This window comes from Hemicordylus capensis, chromosome 3, assembly GCF_027244095.1.
Source record: "Hemicordylus capensis ecotype Gifberg chromosome 3, rHemCap1.1.pri, whole genome shotgun sequence".
NCBI lineage: Eukaryota > Metazoa > Chordata > Lepidosauria > Squamata > Cordylidae > Hemicordylus > Hemicordylus capensis.
In genome coordinates, this window is record NC_069659.1 from 214,567,523 (window position 1) to 214,587,316 (window position 19,794).

Here is a 19,794-nt window from a genome sequence, read left to right on the forward strand (position 1 = left end):
AGTGTGTGTGTGTGTCATATTTTTATTCCACCCCATATAAAATCTCTGAGCTGTTTACAATTAAAACCCAGGAACAATGAAAACCTAAAATCATATAGAACAAATTAATATAATGATCAAGAAAACATTAAAACATTATAAACTAAAAGCCTGATAAAATGGATGTATTTTCGAAAGTCGCTTAAACACAGCCAGAGATGTGAAGGTTCTGATTTCATTTGGGAGCATGTTCTCGAGCCCTAGGGCAACCTTAGAAAAGGCCTGATTATGAATCACCACCAAACAAGCCGGTGGTAACTACAACCAAAGCTCCCCTGATGATTCCTACTAGGTAGCAGGGTTCATGAAGAAGCTCTTTCTTAAATACCCTGGGCCCAAGCCATTCAGGGCTTTATAGGTAATCAGGGCTGCACCTAGGTAATTTTGAAGCCTGGAGCACCCCCCCCCCACACACACACACACCGCTTGAGGGCTGCTCAAATCTTTCTTCTTCTTTTTTACATTTTTTTAAGTGCCACTGTGCGGCGGGAATGGGTACTGTCAGCCGGTGTGCGGGCACTCGGGGAAGAGAGGTGGAGGCAAGAACTCCTTTGAGCCTGCCTGCCTGCCTCCCAAATGACCAATCGGTCCATTTTCGGCCGATTCAGGGTCTCTCTGCGCATGTACACATGTGCATAGAGGCCTGAAATGGGCCAAAAATGGCCCAACCTGTCATTTGGGAGACATGCGGGCTCAGAGAAGGAGCTCTTGCTACTGCCTCCCTCCCCCAAGTGCCCACACACCCACGGACAGTAGGGATGTGCACGGAACTGGCAGGAGCTGGTTCGACGGCCAGGGTAGCTTCATGGGCATAACTATAATTAGGCAAGGGGAGACAGTTGTGTGGGGGCCCACTGCCTGAGGGGCCCCCCAAAGACATGTCACATGACTCCCCATTGCCCAGGCCCAAGGCCCCTCAGCCAGTCTCCCTTGCTGTGTTCGCCCTCTCTCCTGCTTGCCCTCCTGGCCAGTAATCTAAGCAGCCTGCATGCTGCTAGAGCTCCTTCTCTCTCCGCCTCTCAGCTGATTGGCAGGTGGGCGGGTGCGTGGGGCTTCCAGAGAGGCCTCTGTGTAGGCCTCGCTGAAGCCTGAAGCTCTCTAGCCAGAGTGGCCAGCGCTGGCTGCTCTTACCCACCACAGTTCTCTGCAGACTCTCTGCCCAGCACAGACCAGCCTTTGCCTGCTTAGTAATGGAGGTATGATGTGAATTCCTTTTTGTGGTCCCCCCCATATATAGGGATCTGCTTGCCATAGGGCTTTGATATGGGGTGGGGGGGAGATTGATAAGTCTCTGAATATTTAATTTGAAACAGATTGGAAAATCTGCTGGCTTTTTAAAATAACTATCTAAAAAGTCTTGTAAGTGGCTTGTTTCATGGCAGAAAATTACAAAAACTTCTGGAAGAAACAGTATTATATTTATATTCCTTCATTCATTCATGTATAAATGCACTTATGTTCAAGTTGTTTTGCAACCCAGAAGGTCTGAGTGAGAACTGTGAAGCATGTGTGGTGCTTTTATTTTATTTTATTTTTCTTTAGAAATGCCAAGCTGATTGGACATGTCCAAAAACCTCACTCACACTATTTACACTGCATGTCATCAGTCCGTATGATTCTGTAATGATATGAAATGTTAAGGAGGCCCTGCACATGCTGATTTGCCCCCCAGCCCTGCACCCCACTAGGGATGACCCTGCTTCTGAGCACCTGCAGAGGTTTTTATCTCAGAACAGGGAGAGACCACAACCAGCTCTACTTCCACATTGGGGAGCAGGGAGAACAACTTTTAGGACAGAGGGTAACTTCAGGAGCTCCTGGAGCCCTGGCATGCCTCATCTATCTGAAATTTTTACCAAGAAGAGGCAGACTCCTCATTCTCCCCACCACCACACACACACCTCTTTTTCTCCTGAGAAATGGTGCTAATTCTTGCTCTTTTCTCTATTTCTCCCCACCTATCTTCCTTGCTTCAGTGGGACTTACTGGTCTCCTATAGGGAGCAAAATATGCTGGGAGCACAAATTACTTTGGTTTACATCCCTGAGCATGTAGAATCCTATATGCACTTACCAGGGAAGAATCTCAGACAGCTGAATGCAATGGAGTTTATTTTTAAGTAGACATGCTTTCCTTGCTAGTAAGTCCTTAAGGTTTCAGTGAAATGTACTTCCAGCTAAATGTGGTTAGATTTGCTGCCTGACCCTGCAATTTTCCACACACTTACCTGGGACTTTTACACACAGCAGGCTTTACTGCAAGTTTACTGGAAGGCTTTACTGCAAAATTGAAGTTGTCCCAAAGAACCAATGCAAAATAGTGGAATTTTTTTAAATTTTTACTCCGGATATAAATCAGGCTACACTCTAACGAGCAGTGAAAAACCTGAATTGTGTGTGAACTGCTCCCAATAACTCACAGGGACTACAGGGTAAATCTGGCCAACATGTGAATGCAGCACCTCCATTCCAGAGGAGATGTGTGTTAAAGGGCTTTAAAAGCCCCGTGTGAAAAACCTCCTGGAATCACACTTTACTGAATTTGTTCAGAATTCTGAGAAAACATACATAGGCTCACACTGCATGGTTGAAAGTCTCCTTTGCTAATCTGCAGCGAGGGGCTCATTTTAATAATTAGTGTTTTCAATGTATATCACTATATATTGTGAAGTGTGCATATACGTATTCAGTGAAATGTATTTCCAGGCAGCATACATATTTTGAAATATCAGATTTAAATCCTAGGGGTCCTGGGGTATGCGGAGGCCCTGGACTTTGGGAAGGGGGCCCATTTTAAAATCTCATCTCTGGGCCCACTCCAACCTTGCTACGCCCCTAGGTGGCTTTAAGGGCAGAGGAGGATGCACTTACCCCCCACCCCTACCACCGTGTTTCCCTCACTGGAGCATGATTCCCTAAAAGCCCATCAGGTCGGCAGCATACCTCCCTGCCGCCCCATTCCGATGTTGACTGGATGTAACGGGAAGTAGTAGCTGCGACTGCATGCATCCCTCACCTGCTGTCAAACCTTCAAGCCAGCCAGGGTTCGAACCGGTTCGGAGGTCCATAAAAGGGCCTCCAAACTGGTTTGTGCACATCCCTAGTGGGCAGTCCCCATCACCGCCACACAACGGTACTTTTAAAAAAGTTTACAAAATATTTGACTTGCCTGGCAGGCATGGATCAGTGGCGGGGCTCTGGTGGGGTCCCCCAGAATATTTGGAGGACCCCCAGAAGACAGAAGGACCCCCAGAATACAGACTAAATCCCCATGGTCCATGGCTAAGTGCACCTCTGAAGGTAATAACAAGTACTTTGTATTTTGCCTGAAAGCTAATTGGCAGCCAGTGTAGTTCTTTTAAAATAGGAGTAATATGGTCTCTTCGAATAGCCCCAGAGACCAGGCTGCCGTATTCTGCACCAGTTGCAGTTTCTGGACTACATACAAAGTCAGCCCAACATAGAGTGCATTGCATTATAAGCATTTGCACCACTGTTTTAAGGTTATTTATCTTGAGCAATTGACATAGCTGGCGTATCCACTGAAGCTGATAACAAGCACTCTTGGCCACTGCCTCAACCTGAGATATCAGGGGCCACTTTTGGTCCAGAAGTACTCCCAAACTGCATCATGGACTTTAGGTGAAGAGTATTTGACAGTTTAGATCTGGACTGATTTCCCACTGAAAATTGCCTCTCTGAAGTGGACTGCCCACTTAGGTGTGGGGAAGAGTACCAGAGGGAGAACAGTTCAGATATAATGAGTGAAATATCCGCTGCTTTGGTGCTGCTATCTTGATCTATAAAGAGTGTGCCAGATTTTCATACTTGTGTTTTACTTCAACAGGTCCGCCAGGTCTTTCTGGAAGAGATGGATACCCTGGTTTACAAGGACCAAGAGGCAAACAAGGCGAGAAAGGAGACCCTGGGCCACCAGGTGACAGAATCTCATCTCTAAAGTGAAACTGTAACCCTCTTAAGGCATTATGCTCCTGGGTGCAGTTTACCCAGAGAGAAAGAGGAGAAACAGGGGTGTGCCAGTTTGCTGTGCTCCTACAGTAGGAGTTCCAGAACTATGGTAAAGCAGAACTGCCCATCTGCTTCCTGCATCAGTCTTTTTGAAAGCATGAGTTTCTTATCTCCCCACAACTGATGGTCACCAATTTAATGCATGTGCTGTGAAATGCATGCTGCTACATGGTGCTAGTTTTATTTTCAAGTCTGTATTTATTTATTTCTCTCTCTCTCTCTCTCTCTCTCTCTCTCTCTCTCTGTAAACTGTTTTGGGAACTTTTGTTGAAAAGCAGCATATAAATATCTGTTGTTGTATGTGGGAGGGAATGGTTTGTCTGAATCACCACTTAATACTTTATTCAAATTGGATCAGATTAGATTATCTGCCCCTGTCCCTGCTACACACAGCTGTTTTTCAGAAACAACGGTAACACTAATTGCACTAGTGCTGGTTCTCTGGCATTGGGGTTGCCTTCTGATTCCACAGCAGCCCCAGTATGGAATGTTCTGGCTTTTTAAGAGTGCATGTCATGTCAGCCATTAATTTTATGATGAAGAGATACTACTCCTTGAATGCTTTCCTCAGCATCAACAATTAACCCTGCCTAAGTTAATAAGAGTCACCTTAAGTGGTGCAGCGGGGAAATGCTTGACTAACAAGCCAAAGGTTGCCGGTTCGAATCCCCGCTGCTACTATATCATGCAGCAGTGATATAGGAAGATACTGAAAGGCATCATCTCATACTGCACAATGGTAAACCACTCCTGTATTCTACTAAAGAAAACCACAGGGCTCTGTGGGCGCCAGGAGTCGGAATCGACTTGACAGCACTTTAAGTTAATAAGGAGCAGTTCATAACTTGTCTTCTAATTTAGGAAGGCTGCAGTTAGGATGGAATGGGAACACATTCTCTGTACCATTATTTGGTTTTGAGACATTGGTTTCTGCTACTGAAACCAAAGAAGGAATGGTGTTGCTTTCATAATCAGGAAGGATATAGCAATGACAGTACCTGGGTACAATGCAGTCAGTGACCAACTAATATCAATTAGATTTCGTGGACAACCCTTTAACATGACAGCTCTTCAAGTCTGTGCCCTAACGACCGATGCATTAGAAGAAGAAGTTGATGAGTTTTATGCTCAAGTTCAGTCTGAAATTGACAGAACATGCAAGCAAGATGTGCTGGTGGTGGTTGGAGATTGGAATGCCAAAGTTGGAAAAGGTGAGGAGGAAAACACAGTTAGCCTATATGGCCTGGGAAACAGAAACGAAGCAGGAGAACGACTTATTCATTTCTGTCAAGCCAATGATGCCCTCATTGCTAACACATTCTTCAAATAACTAGAGCGGCACCTATACACATGGAGATCACCAGATGGAGTACACAGAAATCAAATTGATTACATTATTGGTGCAAGGAGGTGGAAGAGCTGAGTTATAATAGCAAAGACATGGCTGGGGGCTGACTGTGGAACAGATCACGAACTGCTTGTGTGCAAGTTTCAAGTCAAGCTAAAGTGGAAAAACAAAGCTATCCCGCTTCCATGATATGATCTTGAGAATGTACCCACCATTTTCAAGGAGAACATCAGGAACCACTTTGAAGTTCTCAGCCTCATTGATAGGGAACCAGAGGGACTGTGGAATGAAATCAAAGAAGTTGTTAAGGACAAATGTGAAAACAGACTGCCAAAGACCAAGAAACAGAAGAAAGCAAAATGGATGTCTGAACAGATGGTGGAAATTGCCAAGAAGAGGAGAAAAGCCAGTCAAGAAAGATAAAGACCTCAGGAAAGAACTTAATAGGGAATTTCAGGAAGCTGTTAGAAGAGACAAGGAGCAAGTACTACAATGACATCTGTAAAGACCTTGAGGATGGAAATAGACACGGAAAAACAAGGCAAGTTTTACAAAAGATCTCTGAACTCAGAGGGAGGTTCCAACCTCGAATTGGTATGTGAAAGGATGCCAAAAGACAGATAGTAACTGACTCAGAGAAGATCAAACAGAGGTGGAAGGAGTATACTGAAAATCTGTACAGCAGGGACGTCAACATCCAAGATATTGTAGAAGATATTCCCTACTTGCAAGAACATCTAGTACGGGAAGATGAAGCTAGATCAGAATTCCAGTCATTACCAAGGAGAAGGCTACAGGAATTGATGGAATAGCTACAGAAATATGGTAGGCAACAGAAGAAGAATCAGTCAAGGCTCTAACCAAACTATGCCAGCAAATTTGCAGAATGACACAGTGGCCAACAGATTGGAAGAGGGCAGTCTACATACCCATACCATCGCACAATATCCTTGATTTCACATGCTAGCAAAATAATTCTCAGGATCATCCAACACAGATTAGAGCTCTACATGGAAAGGGAAATGCCAGATGTTCAAGCTGGTTTCAGAAAAGACATCATTGCTGATGTACGCTGGATAATTGAGAAAGCCAAAGTATACCAGAAAGAAGTCAGTACATGCTTTATTGACTACAGAAAAGCCTTCAATTGCATCAACTATGTCAAGCTGTGGAATATCCTTAGGAGAATGGGCTTCCGAGAACATCTCATTGTTCTCATGAGAAACCTAGACACAGGACAGGAAGCCACAGTCCAGACGAAACATGGTGAAATAGACTGGTTCCAGATTGGCAAAGGAGTAAGACAAGGCTGTATACTTTCTCCTTCTTTATTTAATTTATATGCTGAACATATACTGAGAGAAGCTGGATTGGAAGAAGATGAGCGTGGTTTTAAAGAGTTGACATTGACCTGATGGCACTTAATCAATCAAATCAATCACTGGAACCATATCCTTGTCCATTACCTTATTGATCCCAGACAGCTAGGCATAGCTTCTCTTTTGTTGTTTCATCTCTCTGAGACGATCCTGTTTTCTCCTCCCCGTTTGGTGTATGCATATGAGTATGTGCACAGGGACCATGCCATGGGGAATGGGAGGTGTCTGCACATGACCTATAACCCACGAAGACTCCTCTTCTCCACTCAATCATGGAATGCAAGGAATGCAGACAGAGGAGAGTGGGTTGGATGAGGCTATGGGAGGCACTCACACACATCTCCCATTCACCATAATGGTTAGTGCCCTGATGGTAGATATACTGTGGGAGGAAGGAGGTGAGGTAAAATGGTTAGGAACATAGGATACTGCCATATACTGAGTCAGACCATAAGTCCATCTATCTCAGTATTGTCTACACCAGGCCTGCTCAACTTAGGCCCCCCCAGCTGTTTTTGGATGACAACCCCCAAAATTCCCAGCCACAGTGGCCAATAGCCAGGGATCAGTGTTCCCTCTAACAGGGATTCCCAGATGATGTTGACTACAACTCCCATATTCCCTAGCCCAAGGGCACTGCAGCTGGGGATGCTGGGAGTTGTAGTCAACAATATCTGGAAATCCCTGTTAGAGGGAACAGTGCCAGGGATTGTGCGAATTGTAGGCCAACATCTGCAGGAGGGCCAAAGTTGAGCAGCCCTGGTCTACACAGACTGGCAGCGGCTTCTCCAAGGTTGCATGCAGGAATCTCTCTCAGCCCTATATTGGAGATGCCAGGGAAAGAACCTGGAACCTAGATACTCTTCCCAGAGCGGCTGATTTAATGAGTATTTAATTTAATGTAATGAGTATTTAGTGAGATTTGCTGCCAGGAGCCACTCGGCTCCCATTGCAGCACACGACCGCTGGAAAGCGGGCTGGGCTTCCTTAGCCCGCTTTCCAGCGGTCATGAGAATCGCCTCTATATGTGCATGTTGCATCTGCAGTGGTTTAGATCAAGCCCCATAGTGTCTCATTACTCCTCCAAGAAGCTGCTGGCCAGGGCATTATCCAAGAGAGATATTACATGCACATATATAATATCTTCCATTCCTCACTTACAACTCCCCCCCCCTTTCCTTACAAGTGAAATTGGGAATTTTAAAACCAAAATGTAATTCAAAATTAATAGAGCACTGATGACCAAATAGAGACCAAATTGCTACCAACTATCTATAGAACTGAGAGTAAAATGCCAGGGTGGGGAAGCATTAAGATAGTAAAAGAATGCTCAAAACTATCTAGAAACTGGCTTGTTGTGCTTCCTGGGTGAGGCTGCTCTTCAGCTCTGGAATTTTACAGGAAAAGTAATGAATTCAACATAAGAACAGCTCAGCTGGATCAGGCCTAAGGCCTATCTAGTCCAGCATCCTGTTTTGCACCGAGGCCCACCAGATGCCTCAGGGAAGCCCACAGGCAAGAGCTGAGGGCATGCCCTCTCTAACTGCTGTTGCTCCCCTGCACCTGGCACCTTGTCTCTGAAGCTGGAGGTGGCTTATAACCCTCAGACTAGTAGCCCTTGATAGACATGTCCTCCATGAATTTATCTAAGCCCTTCTTAAAGACATCCAGGCTGGTGACTATCACCACATCTTGTGGCAGAGAATTCCATAGGTTAATTATGCATTGTGTGACAAAGTTCTTCCTTTTGTCGGTGCTAAATTTCTTGGCAATTAGTTTCATGGGATGACCCCTGGTTCTAGTGTTATGTGAAAGGAAGAAAAATGTATCTCTCTCCACACCATGCATGATTTTATAGACCTCTATTATGTCACCCCCAGTCGTCTTTTTTCTAAACTAAAAAGCCCCAGGTGCTATAGGCTTACCTTGTAAGGAATGTGCTCTAGGCCTCTGATCATCTTGGTTGCCCCCTTCTGCACCTTCTCCAGTTCTATAATATCCTTTTGAGGTTGGTGACCAGAACTGTACACAGTATTCCAAATGTGGCCACACATTGTATAAGGGCATTATGACATTAACAGTTTTGTTTTCGGTCCCCTTCCTAATGATTCTAAGCATGGAATTGGCCTTTTTCACAGCTACCACACATTGTATTGACGCAGAATTCAAGTTCTCCCACAAGACAAGCAGGTTTCCAAAAGCTGTATAGAATTAGGGTTCCAAGGTCTTGACCTAAAGGTTTCTGAGTTTTAGCCTTTTCCTCAGGGTCTCAAGGTGGGGGACTGAATCAAGAGGGCAGGCTATTTCCTCCTTGCATTGAGGCCCTTTGAATTTTCTCTACCAAACCAGGTACAACCGGATTTTCCACAGACTGGCCCAGCTCCATCTTCTTTCCCACACCAGAAACCACTTTGTTCTTTCCCATCCCATTGGTCGCCATCCTCTGTTCTGCTAGGCCTCACTCCTTAGCTCCCAGACTCTATCACCTGCCCTGAAGAGCAGTGCCAGACCAATAACATGATTACAAGTCACATTTGGTCAGGTTAACATTCCTGGTTGGGGGAGAATGCAGGGGCGGATTAAGCCTTTTGCCGCCTGTAGGCAGCCAAGGATTTGCCACCCCGACCAGTGCAGCTGTGTGGCCTTTGCTGCCCCCATCCTGCCGCACAGTGGCAGTTTTTAGATGAAAAAAGGGGGGACTTTCCCCGCACCCCCAAAGAGGAATGGAAAATTTAAGGAGCAGCAAAATTTGCCACTCCTCAAATTTTGCCGCCATAGGCAAGTGCCTACTTTGCCTTCCTTAAATCCGCCTCTGGGAGAATGATATCCACTAAGCTTATTACAACGAATGGTATCCACTAAGATATGATATCCACTAAGCCTATGCTGACATACTATTACTATTACTAACATTACTATTTTCTTAGAACAACACTCTATTGCTATAATTATTAGTACAATTGTGTGAAGCAATGTGTATAAGAAAATAAAAAATTTGTGCGTGTGTGTGTGTGTATATATATATATATACACACACACATATATATGTAATATATTACATATACATATATATGTATGTGTCATTAACAGAACTCTATGTCTCTAACTCAAAGTCATTAACACATTTTTTATATCTTAAAGACACAGGCTATAACGATAAAATAGTACTAAGTTTACTACATAAACAATAAAATATGTTTTAATTCTGTTTGTTTTCAACTCCGATATTTGTTTTACCTGCACAAGTATCTCTAAAGAAGAGCACAGCTTGACATGATTCCACTGGATTTGTTAAATTAAATTAAATTAGGGTTTTTATTTGTTTTGCTTTTTGCCATGTTTCACTTCTGTTGGGTGCACTCCTTTTTTCATTTTTCTTCACTGTCATCGTCATTCATGAAATTACAAGAATTAGACTTTTGTTTCAGAATACCTTAACTGTGTAGTCTTCCTTATCAGTTTAGCAACTCTTAAACTGTAGCAAATGCTCTGTGGTGTACAATCCCAGAGGGTCTATCTAAGAAAAAGAGTTTGAAAACCACAGCCAAGCTGAATTATCTGACTCTGAGTTTACAGAAGGCTACAAGGAAAATCTCTTTTCATCTTTTTTTTAAAGGGAAACACACATATTTTGGAATGAATAATACTATAAATGTGAAAACACAAGTATGTTGATAAATACAAACCATGAATGAGGTTAGAACTACAGAGTAATAATTATTTTTCAGTTGTCCCTCCATAAATGCTTATGAACTAGAGAGATAGTTCTTGATCTCTTAGTAATGTGTGCAATATGTATTACTAGTGGGCCCGGGCACAGAGCATCTGTGCCTCTAGTTGGGCTCCTCCCGGGCCCACCACCACCGGGTAGACATTGCGGACTAGGTGGAGCAAGGGGCTGACTCGGTAGTAGGCATCTTCCTCTGTCCCCATGAAACTCGGGGTGCTCGCCCTCCCGTTTCCCCCCCTCCTTCTAAGCCCAGCGAGGACAGGCGGCACCAGCAGGGTGTGGGGGGCACATGCTTTTTTACAAAAAGTGAGGACACTTTGGCCACCCCCTCCGCCCACCCCACTCAGGTCGCAGGGAGAGCCAGCCAGCCTCCGAGGAGGAGGGCAGCCGGGAGGAATCCAGCCCCCGCCCCAGCCCCTCCTTCCACAGGCGGCAGCAGCAGCAGAGAGCCTCGTTGGGCCACGGCAGGGTGCTGAGTGGAACCCATCGGCCCAGCAGCACAGAGCGAGGGCCTCCTTGCTGCCACTCGGCCCCGGCGCCCTCTAGGACCGACGCATTAGAAGCGAAGGCGGCAGAGGCAGCAGCCGACCTGGTCGAGTGAGCCCATATGTTTGGTGGTGGAGGGACCTTCCGGGTTTCATACGCTAAGGTAATACACGCCCTGATCCACCTGGCGATAGTTCGAGCTGGCACGGCTTCTCCCATGGAGGAAGGCAGGAACGAGACAAACATAGTGTCAGTTTTCCGGAAGCCAGCAGTTCTCTTGATGTATCGCTTCAAACAACGGCGGACGTCGAGCTTGTGCCATAGTTTTTCCTGCGGGTGTTCCGGGTGAGGGCAGAAGGAAGGAAGGAAGACGTCCTGTGAGGTATGAAAATGGGAGACAACCTTGGGGAGGATAAACGAGTCTGGAATTAACCTGACTGAGTCCTCCGAGAAAACGCAACGTGCCTTGTGGATGGACAGGGCTCGTAGTTCAGAAATTCTTCTGGCTGAGGTGAGCGCCACCAGGAAAGCCAGCTTTTGGGAAAGAAGCCTCAGAGGGATAGTGCGGATAGGTTCAAAGGGAGGTTCCTGCAGCGCCCGGAGAACTAGGTTCAGGTTCCATGACGGAAAGCGATGAAAGACGGGCGGTGACAGGAGGGTGGCTCCTCTCAGGAATCTTTTCAATAGGGCACGATCCTTGACACTCGATGAGGCGGCGCCTCGCAACATTGGTAGTAAGGATGCTGCCTGTCGCTTGAGAGTGTTGGGCTTCAGACCCTTGTCGAGGCCATCCTGGAGGAAGTGTAGTAGGTGATGGAGAGAGGCCCTGTGGCTGGGAGTCTTGTTCCTCCTAAGCCAACGTAGGAACATTCTCCACGTGTATTGGTAGATGTGGTTGGTGGAATCTTTTGTAGAGGCCAGAATAGTCTGAGTTACCTTCGGAGGTAATCCCTGCGCCCGCAGCCGGCTCCGCTCAGTCTCCAGGCGGCTAGCTGAAACCAGCCTGGATTGGGGTGCTGAACCGGACCCTGACGAAGAAGGTCCAGGCTCGGGTCGAGGTGCCAAGGCCTGTTGATTGCCATGGAGATCAGACCTGTGAACCAGGGGCGCCTGGGCCAGAAGGGAGCCACCATGATGACTTCCGCTTTCATAGATCTTATCCGTCAAAGCACTCTGGCCAGGAGAGGAATAGCGGATGGAATCGAGGGACGTGTCTGCGATGAGTGTCTGCCAGACCCCTGCGGAGGGGAGGAGGGAGCCGCGGGGGCTGCTGCCTGCCCGCGTGGCCGAAGCGCGCTTTTGGCTGGAAGACCCGGTGCAGGCGGCCAGGGGGCCCCCGCTGCTCCTACGTGCTCAGCTCGTCGCTGGGCTCTGCTGGGCTTGTCCGCTGCCGCCGCCGCTCGTTTCCGCCCCGAGGCGTGCAGGGCAGTGTCCAGGGTGGCGCAGATAGAAGGGGCGGCCTCTAGGCGGGCGCTGGCCTCTGGCACTGGGCAGCTGCGCATCAGACAGAGCAATGCTGTGGGGGGGCATGACCTGGGCGATAGAGGAGGCGGAGGTGGGCGGGAGGCAGGGCTACCTCTCTCCCCACCGCCCCAATCTCTGGCCGGGCCGAGTGCCACGGCTTGGTCCGCCTCGGCCGGGCCAGACCCGCCGCCTCTCTCCCCCCACCCCAGTCTCCGGCGGCATGCCGCCATGGGCGGGCCCACCACCGGGCTGAGAGCCGCCGCCATCTGTCGGGCTGCCAACCCCCACCCCAGTATCGGGGCTGCCGCCTCCTCGCCCCTCAGCCTGTCCTCCCTGTCGCTGCCAGGCCGGCCCCGCCAGCGGCCATGGCCGCCGCTGTTCTCCTGGGTGTGCCGCCAGGACCAATCAGGCGCCCCCTGCAGCCCAGCCAATCAGCTGGGCTGCCGGGACGCATTTTTCCTGGGCACACCCAGGAGAATTATATATAGAGAGCATAGCATCATTTCCCCCTGGTTTTCAAGTGCAGGCCACTTTGGCCAAAAAACCTTCAGTATGAAAGGCGTTTCCCACTGTGCTAATCTCCACAGAGTAATACTGTGCTTTTCTCAGTGCTGGTAGGACTCTTTAACAGAAACAAAGCCCTCTCTTAAGATCTCTGTGGGGAAAGCACTTCCCAGAAGCCCATGCATGCTTTCCAAGAGGGCTCTGTTTCCCTTAAAGGAGCCCCAGCAATGCTGGGCAATGGATCAATCGGAATGATCAACAGTGGAATGGTGGAAACAATTGCCTCCACATGATGCCAGGGAACTGTGCAGACTATCCAGCTTTGATCATAGCTTCTCAAAGGCCCAATAGAGCAGGGTTTCTTATCCTTGGCCCCCCCAGATGTTGTTGTTGTTATTACATTTATATCCCGCTCTTCCTCCAAGGAGCCCAGAGCGGTGTATTACATACTTAAGTTTCTCCCCACAACAACCCTGTGAAGTAGGTTAGGCTGAGAGAGAAGTGACTGGCCCAGAGTCACCCAGCTAGTTTCATGGCTGAATGAGGATTTGAACTCGGGTCTCCCCGGTCCTAGTCCAGCACTCTAACCACTACACCACGCTGGTTCTCTGTTGTTGGACTACAACTCCCATCATCCCCAGACATGGCCTTTGTGGCTGAGGATGATGGGAGTTGTAGTCCAACAACATCTGGAGGCCCAAGGTTAAGAAACCATGCAATAAACATTTAGTCAGGGAGCTGCAGTTTAGGCTGATGGGAGCTGCCACTTGCTCCTAAGCCTTGCAGTGAAGAACACTGTTCTATAATGTAGCCAAGCCACTAGAGGCCAGCACACACACTTCAAAAGTATGCTATATTTGGTTCCACAAAAGCTGCAAGGTGTTTACTCTTTGCAGTACTTGAACAAAATGTACTTTCCTGCCCTAATCAAGTCAACACATCAGGCCCAACAATAACACACAATGTCCTTTAATTTTCACATAGCAGTGCAGCACCTTTGCTCCTTTCTCTATTGGTCTTCCTTTTGACTAGTGAATTGAAGAGCTAGGCATGCAGTTCTCGAACCTTCTATATTTAGGGAACTTTATCCATTGATTTATATGCCCACAACCCCCCTGCATATCTGCCCAAACATTTATAGAGGATTCTGGGACACTTTTTAGGGCTCAAACTTTACACAGGATGTGAAGATAAGGCAGCAGACTTCTGGGACCTCCCTGCATTAATTGTGTGTGATCTAGGAAAGAGGTTCTCAATCTGTGGTACTCCAGATGTTGCTGAACTACAACTCCCATCATCCCCAGCCACATTGTAGCTGGAGGTGATGGGAGTTGTAGTTCATCAACATCTGGAACAACACAGGTTGGTAACTCTTGCCCTAGGATACATCTAAGAATCCTCTGCAATGTACATTGGGATAATGATGGTCAAGCTGTCTTTCTGGGAAGCTTCTCAGCATTACGGATCTTCTCACCAAGGAACCCCTGAGGAGGATCCTAGTATTTCATATGTGAAAACATCAGCATACAGCAGATCTCTTCTAATTACTTGACTATTTACTGCTAGCGACCCATTACGAAAGCCCAGTGCATGCTGAACAGGTTTGCTGAACAGGTTCGGAACCCTCGCATTCGAACAGGTGGCTTAAAGGATGGGTGTGTGTGGAAGTGCCATGCGCACATGCGCACATGTCATGCATACATGAGAAGTCCGTGTGCCTGGCACTTCACCTTGAGTCAGGAAGCACAGCGGGGGGGAGTGCACCCTCCCCCGTCCTTAAATCCACCCCTGCCCCACCATCAGCTCAAAGGGAGCCAGTTCCATGAACATCCCTAATGTAGACTGCTTAACAAAAAGAAAAGGGAAAGGGGGGGGGGACAGCACATCTGCAGACCAATGTTCCTGTAAGAGGGAATCCCAGATGTTGTTGACTACAGCTCCCAGAACCCCTAGCTGAAGTGGGATTTGGCTGAGGATTCTGGGAATTGTAGTCAACAACATCTGGGATTTTCTGTTAGAGGGAACACTGCTGCAGGTCTCTAGACTGTCTGGGCCTAGAACTATTCAGGCCCAACCACTCACACAGGCTTCTGTTCTGAAAATGTTTCTCCAGTTCCCTCACATAGTCTCTCTCATACAGAAGCCTTCTGGTATTGCCTTGTAAAGAGGCAGTATACAGTATCTAGGAATACAGTCTGAAAATTCCTGGAGAGACCATAAACCATTTAGGAACATAGGAAGCTGCCATATACTGAGTCAGACCATTGGTCTATCTAGATCAGTATTGTCTTCACAGACTGGCAGTGGCTTCTCCAAGGTTGCAGACAGGAATCTCTCTCAGTCCTATCTTGGAGATGCTGCCAGGGAGGGAACTTGAAACCTTCTGCTCTTCCCAGAGCGGCGGCTCCATACCCTGAGGGGAATATCTTACAGTGCTCACACTTCCTTTCAGATTTGTTGGCAATAATGCTGAATAACATATAGCCCACAAGTGCATTTAATATATCAAAATCAATTTATCTGAGATAGAAAATTAAATGGCATGGAGTCACTTTCCACGTGGTGGTTCCTTTCTATTTAGCAGAGGAAGAGCAACTGTCCCTATTCAGTCCAGTATAGCATCTCTCCAGTGGCTGCCGCTGTGTCTCCTTTTGTGTGTGTATGCTTTTTAGATTGTGATCCCTTTTGGGACAGGGAACCATCTTCTATTTTCTTTTACTGTGTAACTTGCTTTGAGAACTGTTTTTGTTGAAAAGTGGTATATAATAATAATAATTATTATTATCAATATACAGACATATTTGTTTTTACATACCTCAACTTTTTTGTTTGTTATGTAGTCAGTGAGGCTGTTCAGAAAAAACTATCTCATCAAGTGACTTTCACAAAATGTTACAATCTAACAGCAATTAAAATGGAACAAATAATTGTTATTTTTGTCCACAGGCCTGCCTGCTTCTCAGGATGCTCAACTCCAACGAATGCTCAGTGAATTAAAGCACAGAATCACCAGAATGGAAAGAGGTACACTTTTTAAAATGTTTGCGTCTTCCACTTATTCATCTTTTTAAATGAGTGTGGGTTGTTTTGGTTTGTATTCATCTACTTGTTGCTTAACATTCATTTGCAGAAACAATCGGTCCTGGACAAGTAGCTATATGCTGAACCCAGGATTTTTTTTTATCTACAGCAATTAAAAACAATTGGCTGACATCGAGACTAAGTTATTCATGAATAGCCCCTTGAAGTTAATGGGGCAAGCTAGTCATGACAAACTTGTCCCGTTAATTTCAGTGGGACAACTCATGCAGTTTAGTCTGGATGTCAGCCAGTGCCTACAGTCCAAGTTATCATTCAAAACTGAATTCACTTCCCATGCTGTACACACACATTTCTGTTTCCCCAGTGTCACACATGGTCAAATTTTGCTGATTTTTGATATATTATAAAAATGTGCAAGACTGACTTACTGGAAGGGAAATATTGATGCATAGAGCCCACAGAGTCAATTCTTCTTCCAAATTGCTATCAACTCTCTCCAGAACTGAGAGTAAAATGCCTAATGGTGTAAAAACACCATTAAGATAGTCACAGAATGCTCAAAATTATCTAATTAACTAGCTTGTTGTGCTTCCTAGCTTTCTTCAGCTCTGGGATCTCACTGGAAAAATAATGAACTCAAGTCCTCCCACAAGACACACAGCTTTCCAGAAGCTGGATAGAGTTAGGGTTCCCGGGTCTTGACCTAAAGGTTTCCAAGGTTTAGCCTCCTCCTCAGGGTCTTCTCGTGGAAGAGTATAATCTCAGGGTGGGGGACTGAATCAAGAGGCTATTTTCTCCTTGGCTAGAGGCCTTTTGCATTTTCTCTGTCAAACCAGAAACAGCCAGTTTCTTCCCAAACTGGTCCAGTGCCATCTTCTCTCTCACACCAGAAACCACTATATTCCTTCCAACCCCACCAGTCCCCACTCCCTGTTTTGCCAAACATCACTCCTTAGCTCCCTGACTCTACCACCTGCACCTCAGGATCAATGCCAGCCCACTTTTGCTGCTCAAAGCAGAAAATCCAGTTCACACCATCTGGCTTAATGAAATCACTTAACTCCTGCTCACATTGTTTGGTGAAGATAGACCTTTGAGACCGCCAGAATGGGTAGGGTCAAGGCAGTGACTACAAGAGGAAAGCCTGAGCATGCTCTATTCTTTCCAGTTCTGGCTGTCTTTGGGGACCACTGGGAATTTTTCCAAAAACTCAAGGCAGGTCTTAGTCCACTTTTGGTATTGACACCATATCCATTGCATGATCCATTGCACTTCAGCAGGCTCAGTAGCATTAACTCAATTAATTACAATATAATTAATATATAATTATAATATATAATATAATTAATTAATTATAGTTATAAGCGGTGGTGGCAGCTAGTGGTGGGGCAGAGAGAGGTACCTTTAAGAGTCATTACCAGTGACACTGTTGATACCTCCAGCACCTGGAAGATGTAGGAAGCAGCAGTGCCCCGCCCAACATCCCACATAGCAGAGGCTCCACCTATAGCACTCACCTGACCTCTGTGCATGTGCAGCAGCCATTAGCATGGCCAGCATAGTGTTGCTGGCTCCCAAATGGCGGCCGCACATGCACAGAGGCTAGGTGAGTGCTGGAGCTGGAGCCTCTGCCATGCAGTATTGCCAGTAACTATTTTTAAAGGTACATCTTGCTGCACAGCCCTCACTGGTTGCCACTGCATTTAACTTTATATGATTAATGCAACTGAACCTGCTGAAGGGCAATATTGCATGCTCAGTAGCTGCAGCTGAAGCCCTGTTCCCTTTGCTGCTCATCATTGGAATCAGATTTCATTGCACTATAGAAAATAAGTGCAGCTAAGTCTAAATTAAGGAACAGAGGATCAGACGTACAGTGGTCCCTCTACTTACGAAATTAATCCGTTCCGAATGCACATTTGTAAGTCGAAAAGTTCGTAAGTCGAAAAGCGGTTTCCCATAGGAATGCATTGGGAATGGATTAATGCGTTCCGGAGCCTAGAAAAAAGACCCAGACCCCCAGTAAGGCTTGCAAACTGCACAGGAACATTTCTTTTCAAGAATAAACAGGCAGTAAACAGGCAGGCAAGTGAAGGAAACCGCATGTAAAATTCGTAAGTCGAGGAAACCCCATCTAAAAATTTGTAAGTCGAAAAAACTGCATCTAAAACCGGATCTAAAACTGCCGTTTGTAACTCGAAAAATACTTATGTCGAGTAGTTCGTAAGTCGAGGGACCACTGTATGGTGTCATTGAATACCAAAAGTGGACCAAAACCTGCAGAGAGAAAAGGCTTGTTTATAGCAACCTTGTTTATTAGGGGGGAAATCCCAGTGTTACCCAAAGACCACCAGAACTGGAAAGCATGTGTGTTGCTGCTGCCCACTGGGTATATGCACACATTTGCTGTACTGGGCCAGCTCAGGATACCTGGGAATCTTGGAGAGCATTTGCTGGTAGATGGCTACAATTTGCTGGTAGAAACTCAATATACACATCAGTAATCTGATGTAATACCTACAGAAGACCATCTGCCATCAACCTACCTAGCTTCAGCTTGTGAAGCACAAGCTAAGTACAGCCCATCAGCAATGGCCCACCAGGGGCTCAATAAACTTTCTGCTTTGGGTGATTTACTTGCCAGGGAGTAAAACGGGGGCAGGGGGGATTTCAAGCACTTGACAAGCTGCAATCTCTTTGCTAAGTCATAACATATGTAGGTCTGCCCTACTAAGTATGTCACCTGAGCAAGCCCTATTGAAAAGAATGGAAATCATAGAAAATCTTGATTTCCCCACAAATTCAGAAAAGGCTACCTGGAAATTCCTAGGACTTGGATAGAATAAGGGATACAAGAGCAATGACGAAGTTGGATGTCTAATGAGATTAATGAGGTCTTCTGTTTTCTTTTGCAGTCTTGGCTTTGAATGGAAAGATTGTAGTAGCTGGAGATAAAATGTTTGCCACTACTGAGAAGACAGCCGACTTTGACAACAGTGTAAAAATATGCAAAAGAGCTCAAGGTTCCATTGCAGCTCCAACAAACAAGAATGAGAATGATGCTATTATGAGTTTTGTAAAATGGTATAATACGTATGCTTATCTGGGCATTACTGAGGGGCATGTTCCTGGGGAGTTCCATTTCCTAAATGGGACACCCCTAAATTTTACAAACTGGTATGAGGATGAGCCCATGGGCAAAGGGACAGAGAAATGTGTGGAAATGTACACGGATGGCACCTGGAATGATAAAGTGTGCAATAAATACCGCCTCACTGTCTGTCAGCTTTAAACCAAACTCCACTGCAGACCTTAATACCAGGGGAGTTTCCTAAAATATGCATAAGTCGAGGTTGCACCTATGAATCAGAATAACTGAACATTCCATATTGTATAACTGATAAGTCTGTGATTATGGTGTTTCTGAAAAGGGAAATCAATATTCCGTATGATGTAACTGATAAGTCTGTAATTATGATGTGTCAGAAAAAGGAAATCAATAAAACACAATGCATTAACATTTCTTTCCTTTTGTTTAGTGTGCCCAAAGGCTAGGTTACTTTTCAACAAATTGGTGTCAAAATATCAGTTTCCTTCAGAAACAGACTTTCTGAAACATGACTTAGAACCACGGTGGGTATTAGGAAGCTGGTGGTCGCTCCCAGACTTGTCTGAAATTGTTCTTCGGGCATTTGCTTCTCCCTCCCTTTCCAACCAATACCACAGAACTGATTGGCTGGCTGCGTGAGGACATTTTAAATCTCTCTCTCCTCC

The 19,794-nt window shown here is 46.1% G+C and overlaps 1 protein-coding gene across 1 annotated transcript; it reads left to right on the forward strand.

Annotated features, from left to right (window-relative positions):
• Nucleotides 1-1,159: 1,159 nt before the first annotated feature.
• On the forward strand, nucleotides 1,160-19,538 carry LOC128351892 (pulmonary surfactant-associated protein A-like; the record flags this gene model as incomplete). The annotated part of the gene is made up of 4 exons (XM_053311908.1): nucleotides 1,160-1,235; nucleotides 3,886-3,975; nucleotides 15,925-16,002; nucleotides 18,936-19,538. Coding segments are annotated over 4 exons (621 nt in total), but the record flags the coding sequence as incomplete, so codon positions are not given.
• Between the last annotated feature and the right edge of the window lie 256 nt (nucleotides 19,539-19,794).